The following is a 9,140-nucleotide window of genomic DNA, read 5'->3' as shown; positions in this document are numbered from 1 at the left end:
TTAGGGTTCTTAGCAGAGGTGAGGTGGTATGTGCCCTTGGATCAAAACAAGCCATAGACTCTAGAAACCCAGGGGCATCCATGCCAATGCCCTGTGGCATCTGTACAGCTGGTTTGGGCAAGGGGAGGGGGGACAAGGAGAAAGAAAAATGGAGAGGGAGATCCACAGGCTGAATGAGAGCCCCTCTCCCTTTCAGAGAGCTCACAAAGGATCCCCCACATTCTCTCAGTTCATATTCACACCAGTCCCGGGGAATGGATGGAGTCCAACCCACTCCTCAAGCCCAGGACTGCCTATCTACACCCCAGTCACAGCCTGATTCCCACACTGCAGGCAATAAAGCAGAGAGGAGTTGGCACCTCCTCCTAGGTGCCAGGCACACAGACATGATCTATGTGGCAGATCCTGACCAGAGGAAGCAGACAGAGAAGGGGAGAAGAAGGCCCACTCCTCAACTGCAGCCACCATGGTTCATGAGACATACCTTTCTTTCCATCTCCTGAGGTAAACTCGTTCGGGAAGTGCTCCTGTGAAATAAGACCAAGGTAAGAGGAACCTATAGGTGGCACTACCACTACACTCATTCCAGCTCACTCAGTCAGAAGAGCAGGGCAATCAGGCCAAGAGGTGAGTCAGCCGGGAAACAGTTAAGGTGAGCTGGAATGGTCTGTACTCACCGGGCAATTAAGCGCTTATTAAACACCCCTGCTGAGCAGCCAGCCCTGGGCCAGCGGGGAATTTGACAAGCAGGGTAAAAACCTGGACGGTGCCTTTGGGGAGTTTATAATCTGAGACAAGAGAAAGACACTGGGCACAGACTGATCTTCAGGGCTGTGGGCACCTGAGGCTGGCCTGTAGTAATTAAAAACCCTGGGCCAGGGTCTGTGAAGGCAGTGGGCGGGTACACATACTGCTTTCAGTATTTCCCCCAAAGCCTAATGGAAACTGTACATCAACCTGTGATGGGGTTACACAGGCTAACTAAAACATCAGATTTCTTTTATTTTGATTTATTTTATTATTTATTTTGGAGACAGAGTTTCATTTTTGTTGCTCAGGCTGGAGTGCAATGACGTGACCTTGGCTCACTGCAACCTCCATCTTCCCGGTTCAATCAGTTCTCCTGCCTCAGCCTCCCTAGTAGCTGGGATTACAGGCACCTACCACCACATCCGGCTAATTTTTTGTATTTTCAGTAGAGACAGGGTTTCTCCATGTTGGCCAGGCTGGTCTCGAACTCCTGACCTGAGGTGATCCACCTGTCTCGGTCTCCCAAAGTGCTGGGATTACAGGCGTGAGCCACTGCATCTGGCTTTTTTTTCGGGGCGGGGAGGTGGGGAACAGAGTCTCACTCTGTCACCCGGGCTGCAGTGCAGTAGCGCGATCTCGGCTCACTGCAACCTCTGCCTCCTCGTTCAAGCTATTCTCATGCCCCAGCCTCCTGAGTAGCTGGAATTACAGGTGCGTGCCAGCCTGCCCCACTAATTTTTATATTTTTAGTAGAGACAGGATTTTGCCACATTGGCCAGGCTGGTCTCAAACTTCTGACCTCAGGTGATCTGCCAGCCTCGGCTTCCCAAAGTGCTGGGATTACAGGCATGAGCCACCACACCCAGCCAAAACATCAGGTTTCTTTATGCTGCTAGAAGTCAGATAGACTTAGTGTGGAAACCTTGGTTATCTCAGACTGAAAAGATCCTCTGATTAGAGTTTGATATCTGATTAATAAGGATGAGGAAGAGATATAATAAGCGCATTCTGTTTGGCAGTCAAAACTGTTTCGTGTATGGGGTCAAGGGGGAAAATACACTGGACATTTGGACGTGACAGGGTGAGAACTGCCATGTCAAAGATCTTTTCAAAATGGCTTCAGCCAAATACAAAAACAGAAAAAACAGGAGGACAGAGAGATCTTGAAAAAGTAACAGACCAAGCCAGTTTTACCCCTTTCCGGACCCTAGGATTTGTGGATGTGTGCAGAGGGAACGTGGTGTCCCCACCAGGGCCACCAGGGGGCGGCTCCTCCCCCCAGCCAGACCTCGGGACTTACGGTGCCCACGCGATTGATGGCGCAGGTGAAGCAGTGATTGGCAATGGCTGCGTTTCTGGCCTCAATGGGCCACAGGGACTCGCTGTAAGAGAAGACCAAGAGGAACCAGGTTGCCGACTTTCCAGCCAGACTCAGTGGATGCTCAGCCCTGAGCTCGGCCTGGCTGCAGGCTTTCCTGGGCTGGTGGTGGGGATAGCCAGGAGACTCACTGGTCACACCCCAAACCTGCAAGCAGGCCAGCCTGTCCTCAGCACCTTGCCCTGGCCTGAACAGCCTCTGGGAAGGGGCTGCTGCAGGCATAAGCCACGTGGCTGCGCTCTGTCAGAATTGGCAGCCCTGGATCAAATCCTCATCCTGAGCCTCAGTTTCCTTTGCTGAAATGTCCTCAAAGGAAGACTATGAAGACTGAATGACCATGCAGGTGAAGATCCAAGTGGTAGGAGTTCCATAACCACCACTTCCCGCCTCAATCCCTTCTCCTGGAACCCACCTGCTGGGCTGGGCAGAACCTTTCCTTGTGAATGCCAGAAGGGAGCCAGAGGCCTGGCGGATTGTCAGGGCCTGTGAGGGCTGAGCGCAGGCTCTACCTACCCTACCCTAACTCTCCTACCCTGCTGTTCTGCCTTACAAGGCAATCTCCAAAGTGGGAGATTTCAGGGCCAGTAAACAAGAAAGGAACTTAGGTAATAGGATAAAGGGTCAGATTCAGCAGCAGGGTCACCTCCTCCAAGCTGGAACATTTCCCAGTGACCTCCCAGTTCCCTCTTCTAAACCCTGACTCTCAAAGTAAAGGCTTCCTGGTTCTCTTACTGGCCAGGGCGGGAGTGGCCCAGAAGGGAGGCAGCCCACAGGCTTGGCTGAGCTGTGGGCCTTCTTCACTCCAGCACCTGCAAAGGGAGAGTGCAATGGGAGACATGGCTCCAACCAGAGATCCTGTCCTTCTCTGGCCCGCCAACTAAGATGTGACGTGGAATCCAGTGGGCCTTCTTGTCGCCAATTATCTTTTGTCTGAGTAACATCTTTAAGACTCTGGATTGAGGCTGGGCACAGTGGCTCATGACTGTAATCCCAGCACTTTGGGGGGCCGAGGTGGGTGGATCACGAGGTCAGGAGATCGAGACCATCCTGGCTAACACAGTGATACCCCGTCTCTACTAAAAATACAAAAAAATTAGCCAGGTGTGGTGGCAGGCACCTATAGTCCCAGCTACTCGGGGGGCTGAGGCAGGAGCATGGCGTGAACCCAGGAGGCGGAGCTTGCAGTGAGCCAAGATCGTGCCACTGCACTCCAGCCTGGGCGACAGAGCAAGACTCCGTCTCAAAAAAAAAAAAAAAAAAAAAAAAGACTCTGGATTGACAGGAGTAATGCCCACTTAGAAACACTGTGTGACTGGGAGCAAAATGCCCTGGAATCTTCCTTCCTGACAGCATGCACCTGGTTTAAACCAGGGAGGCGGTGGAGGGGGTGGGTGCTTGTCAGAAGCCTAATTCTCGGGAGGATTCACAAGTCTGAAAAAATGAAAAATCACAGGCTTGATTGAGAGGACTCATTTTGCTGCTTTTTTCCCCCAGCTGCTAAGCCAAGCTGACAAAACTTTTCAGAAATGATTTTTACAGAAACACACCAGTAAATGACATTTTCAGGAATTAAATAGACACTTGCAGGGCAATTGCCATAAACATCTTAGTTGCAATTCTCCAGGGAGGTGTTCTGTGTAGGACCCAAACTCACAGCTGGCAATAAAATTTATGCTCTCAAAGCCACCAGGGGAAAGGAAGCTTTCCCTTGGGATGAGTGAGAGCCCAGTGTGTGTAGGAATCATGAAGTCTGATGGGGGAGTGGGGACGTTTGCCATATTTCCAGTGCAGTATACACAAATCCCTAAAAATAATTGCAGTGGGAAGGTAAGATGCAGCAAGAGGATAGGATGGTGACTTGCCAGTGAATGTACACAGGTAGTAGAAATCTTTGGTCACCCAAGCCGTAAGGGACACATCCTTGGATTATGAGGATAACCTAATCAAAAGCACTCAGACACTACTGTGTACTTAGAACTGTGGGACTCAAAAATGAATGAGGACACCCTGCTGACCCACGTGTGTGCATGCACATGTGTATGTCTGTCTCTGATACAGGTGGCAGAAGGTGCCAGAAAAGGGGATGGATGGTTCTGGATGCTGTGATCCAATGCTGGTGGGGATTTGCCCAGCATTGTGCTGAAAAACACTATCAATTCCATCATTCATCATTTTAAGAAAACCACCCAGGATCCTACCATCCTAATAAACCACCTGTTGCCTTTTATCCACACTCTATGACTATCCTTGTCCATAGGCAAACTTTTTTTTTTCTTTTTTCTTTTTTTTCCCAAGAGTTCTGACCACAGCCTGAACATGTCTTTTTCCTGCTCACAGGCTTTCGTCACTTTGCATTACCTTCATCATGACTCTTTTTAGTGGCTGTACAATAACCTGTGGAAGAGGTGGGCTGCAATGTACTTAGCCCAGACACTTCTCCCATTGTCAGCTTTTCCGTTATTGTAAAGTAAGCTGTTGTGAGCACCTTCACATGCATTGCCTTTCCCTCCTTTTTTTTTTTTTTTTTCCGTCTTGCTCTGTCGCCCACGCTGGAGTGCATTGGCGCAATCTCAGCTCACTGCAACCTCCACCTCCTAGGTTCAAGCGATTCTCCTACCTCAGCCTCCCAAGTAGTTGGGACTACAGGCACTGGCCACCATGCCCGGCAAATTTTTGTATTTTTAGTAGAGATGAGGTTTCACCATGTTGGCCAGGCTGGTCTCAAACTCCTGCCCTCAAGTGATCTGCCAGCCTTGGCCTCCCAAAGGGTTGGGATTATAGACGTGAGCCACTGTGCCTGGCCTTCCCTCCTCTTTTAGATCGTTTCTTCAGGCTACAATTCTAGGAATATCATTATCAGGCCAAAGGGCATGAGCATTTTAGGAGCTCAGGAAATATACTGCTTTCCAAAAGACCTGTTAGTTTTTACTGCCAGCCTCACCACAGCCTGGAAAGCCAAGGGTTGGATGATTCTTGGCTGAGGAAAGAAAAATCAATCATTTTTAATAAGCCTAATAGGCTGCTGAGGACATAGCAATTATATGCATATTGCACTGGGGTGCTTCTGTTTGCCTAACTGGAGCTAATAAAAGCCCGAGATAGCAGGGTCAGGGAGGGCCCTCTGCACACAAGGCGAGGAGCCATCTGAGTCCATGGCCACAACTTTGCCTGCCCTGGCCCAGAAGCCAGATGCCTTAGTGCTTCGGGTTCCTCTAGGGACCCCAGTGGGGAGATGGAGCTTGCCAAGTGTCTTACCCAGAGCCAGCAGAGGAGGCTGCTCTAGGGGGTGGCCCCACAGTTCTGCCCAGGCCTGGTAGCTGGATGACCAGTAATAACTCTACTGACAACCGCCAATGAATGCTGTCACTGGTGATCTGGCCACATGAGACTCCAGTATGTTCTCTAAGGGAAGATGGAGGCCTGATTTTCCCCTTCTACCCAACAGTATCCCACCTGGACATGGACCAGATCTCCAGCTACATGGGCAGGGTGGTAGATCTGAGGTAACAGATGAGGGGTTGCATTCTGGCTCCAGAAGGAACCTGCTGTGCAAATAAATGTTGAATGCGGAGGGGATGTTACTCTTGAGAAAGGGGCACTATATGAAAAGAAAAGGTAAATGTCACACCCTGACGTTTAGAAGAAATTCAACTGAAATTAGGCTGGGGGCAGTGGCTCATGCCCGTAACCCCAGTACTTTGGCAGACCAAATCATGAGGTCAGGAGATCGAGACCATCCTGGCTAACACAGTGAAACCCTGTCTCTACTAAAAATACAAAAAAATTAGCCAGACATGGTGGCGGGCGCCCGTAGTCCCAGCTACTCAGAAGGCTGAGGCAGGAGAATGGCGTGAACCCGGGAGGTGGAGCTTGTAGTGAGCCAAGACTGCACCAGTGCACCCCAGCCTGGGCTACAGAGCGAGACTCTGTCTCAAAGAAAAAAAGAAAAAGAAGAAATTCAACTGAAATTTAGTCAAGAATGAAGACAAGAGAGATAGGTGAAGGCTGGCAGAGACTCAAAGCTGCCCACCCATGGCAGGACAGGGCACACCCCTGTCCTGCAGGGGACACCGGCAGCCAAGACCACAGAAAGTGAAAGCCAGCACCTCCTGCTGCAGGAATCCTGCTTGGAAGGAAGTGAGTTGGGGAGAAAAGTATTTGCACACAAATTCCTAGAGTTCTGTTACTTGTAGTGATGCAAAACTGGAAACCACCCAAATGCTCAGCCTTTGTGGAAGAGAGAGGCAGCAGCGCAGTCATGCAATCAGATCAGCTCACGGGATGCCCCTCCTAAATGAGGGGCCCCAGGGGTGGGGTACTGCCCAACTCTCCAGCTTCCAGGGCCACCCTCCCCTCATCCCCCAACCCTGCCTTGACAAGGGCAGTTCTATCTGTTTAGGGGTGAGGCTAACACCAAAACACTTGTTATGTATTACAAAAATTAAATCCTTCTCTGGTTAAAGACAAATTTCCTTGACTGATCTCCAACTCCCTCATTTGTGGCTTCTCTTGTCCAGATGTCTGCCCTACCTGTGCAGCATGCTGCAGATGCGAGGACTAGGAATCCACAGTCCCCCAACCAGGAGCCAATGCTGGCTAGGCACCTACTATGCTCCAAGGACATAGATGTGGGTTTTGTTTTTTATATTTTTTTGAGACGGAGTCTCGCTCTGTCACCAACCAGGCTGGAGTGCGGTGGTGCCATCTTGGCTCACTGCAACCTCTGCCTCCCAAGTACAAGTGATTCTCCTGCCTCAGCCTCCTGAGTAGCTGGGACTACAGGTGCACACCACCATGCCCGGCTAATTTTTGTATTTTTAGTAGAGACAGGGTTTCACCACATTGGCTAGGCTGGTCTCAAACTCCTAACCTCAAGTGATCCACCTGCCTCAGCCTCGCGAAGTGCTACGATTACAGATGTGAGCCACTGAGCCCAGCCCAACGTGGGGCTTTCTGAAGCCCCCTGGTGACTATAGGGAAAGGGGGGAATTATTTTCATCTCATTGTTCAGAATCACAGCAGAGGTTGGTGTTTTACTGTAGGTTAGCTCTTGCTGCAGGTGGGGGATTGCTCATTGCCATCTTGAGGATTCTTTTCACTGAAAAGCTGGTCATATGTACAACATACAATCCTGGTGGCTGCGCCTGCCTGCTGCCACCTTGGAGCTCCACAGACCAGCCTTGGGCTTCAGCTGGCTGGGCCCCAGGAAGCCCCCCAGACCCCACCAACTGAATGACCTTAATGCTCCAATGGTGGCCGAGGGATTGAAGATGATCTCAGCCCCGTTGATACTGTACATAAGCCAGTTGAGGGGGTGGTGCCGCCCGTAGCAAATGTTCACCGAGATCCTTCCAAACTGCGTCTGGAACACAGGGTGGCCCAGGTTTCCTTCCATGTAGTAAGTTGACTGAAAAGCAAAGGGCCATACACTGATGCCTCTGACCTTTAAGATTTCCCTTTTCTTAGACTCGGCAGAAAAACTGAAACATCACCAGTGGTCCAGAGGTGATTACACTCCTGAGTGTGACTCTAAGTTCCAGAATTTCAATAGGATAAAAACAAAACACACACACACAAAAACCCCTGACACCAAATAAGCCAGCCCCCAGGGGAAATCACAGTGGCTTAAGCATTTGCCCAGTCTCCTTTCTGACATGTCAAAAAATCCCCACAACGACGTTCCACACTATTTCAAACTCTGGTGAGGTTTCAATCACGGTCCAACTCAAGGCTCAGGTTTGGTCGGTGTTAACACAAGTTGGTCAACGCCCTTAGCAACCATACACCATCATATAGAACAGTGGAGCCCCGGGGACCTGGAGCACATCCAAGCAACTCTCTCCCCGGTCAGAGGAGAAAGCTGTTTCCTGAGGGGGCATAGCTCACCCAAATGATTAAAGCCAAAGCTTCCAGTAGAACCACACCCCGAAAGCACACCTTCTCCATTCTGCCTAGGGTTAAGGAGGTCCCTGTGGGGCAGGCGGACCAGACCCCATCCTCCCATCCCTGCCTCTCTGTCTGTTCCTAAGGGTACCAGGGTAGGGACACTGTCCTGGACAGCACTGAGGGAAGCTAGAGGGCAAATCAGGGTCCCAAACAGATCTGCTCCGGGAGCCTTCCACCTCCTCCTGATTCTGGCCATCAAAATTGGCCAGGGTCAGGCAGCAACCAGGATGTGTGTACGTGGTGAACACTGGAGCAGATCCTGCTGTGCTGAGACAAGCCCTGTGCTATCTGCAGGGAGCTAAAGATTAATCCCAGGACAAACAGGTGAGGGGCGCGTCTTTCCACCCCACCTCCAGCTGTTACTGAGAAACGCTGGGCTCTTCTTTCTCCCTGGGAAACCTCCTCTAGCTCTGCAGGCCATTTCTTGTCTGCCTGACCAGCCTGAGAATGGCCAGGATCGCCACAATCATGGAGTGAGAACTGGGGACATCACATCCTGAACAACTGTATAACGGCAAATCAAGTTCAGATTTAATATCTTAGGCATTAGGCAGAGCTCATTTCCCTCCTTCAAACATCCACCTGCTCCCATCTTACCCACCCAGGGGTTGGCATTAACCAACAAAAATGGCCCCCCCAACTTGTGCCCTGATCACGGGCACATGAAACTTCACATAATGCACACTACACAGACGTGCATGTTTGCCCACTGTCACCTGACACACAAACATGGGCCACCTCAGACCCCCCATGAGTCACAGACAAGGAATGCCACGCTCCAAACCAAACAAGGACAGGGCTGTGGCGTGCTAGGCTCTGAGCCTGAAGGGGGCCATGGGAATCATTTCATGTTTGTGCAATATTTATTTTTGGTTTTATTTTATATACCACTTACTTCAAAGAATTCAGGAGGCCAAATCAGGCTGTATTTAAAAAATATATGCCCCATTGTGCTAAAGGTGTTTGGGACTCCTCTGAGAGTCCCTCCTGAATCCGGTCTGCCTGTGTGATGTAGAGCAATGTCAGGTAACCCTCTGGACACCGCAACCACACACTGTGCTCCAGT

General features: G+C 50.5%; 1 protein-coding gene across 2 annotated transcripts in view; it reads right to left on the bottom strand.

The window, feature by feature from the left end:
- UPB1 (beta-ureidopropionase 1) overlaps positions 1 to 9,140 on the bottom strand; it is a 43,671-nt gene that overhangs the window by 15,325 nt on the left and 19,206 nt on the right. For both annotated transcript variants that reach the window (XM_026449420.1, XM_026449419.1), the window contains exons 6-8: positions 7,366 to 7,535; positions 2,051 to 2,132; positions 485 to 527 (exon numbers count right to left, since the gene is read on the bottom strand). In XM_026449420.1, the coding sequence (XP_026305205.1) occupies positions 485 to 527; positions 2,051 to 2,132; positions 7,366 to 7,535 (295 nt within the window). The remainder of the gene's footprint in view (positions 1 to 484; positions 528 to 2,050; positions 2,133 to 7,365; positions 7,536 to 9,140) is intronic.

Source organism: Piliocolobus tephrosceles, chromosome 19 (genome assembly GCF_002776525.5).
Source record: "Piliocolobus tephrosceles isolate RC106 chromosome 19, ASM277652v3, whole genome shotgun sequence".
NCBI classification, from domain to species: Eukaryota; Metazoa; Chordata; class Mammalia; order Primates; family Cercopithecidae; genus Piliocolobus; species Piliocolobus tephrosceles.
This window is presented reverse-complemented; position numbering and strand designations above follow the sequence as displayed.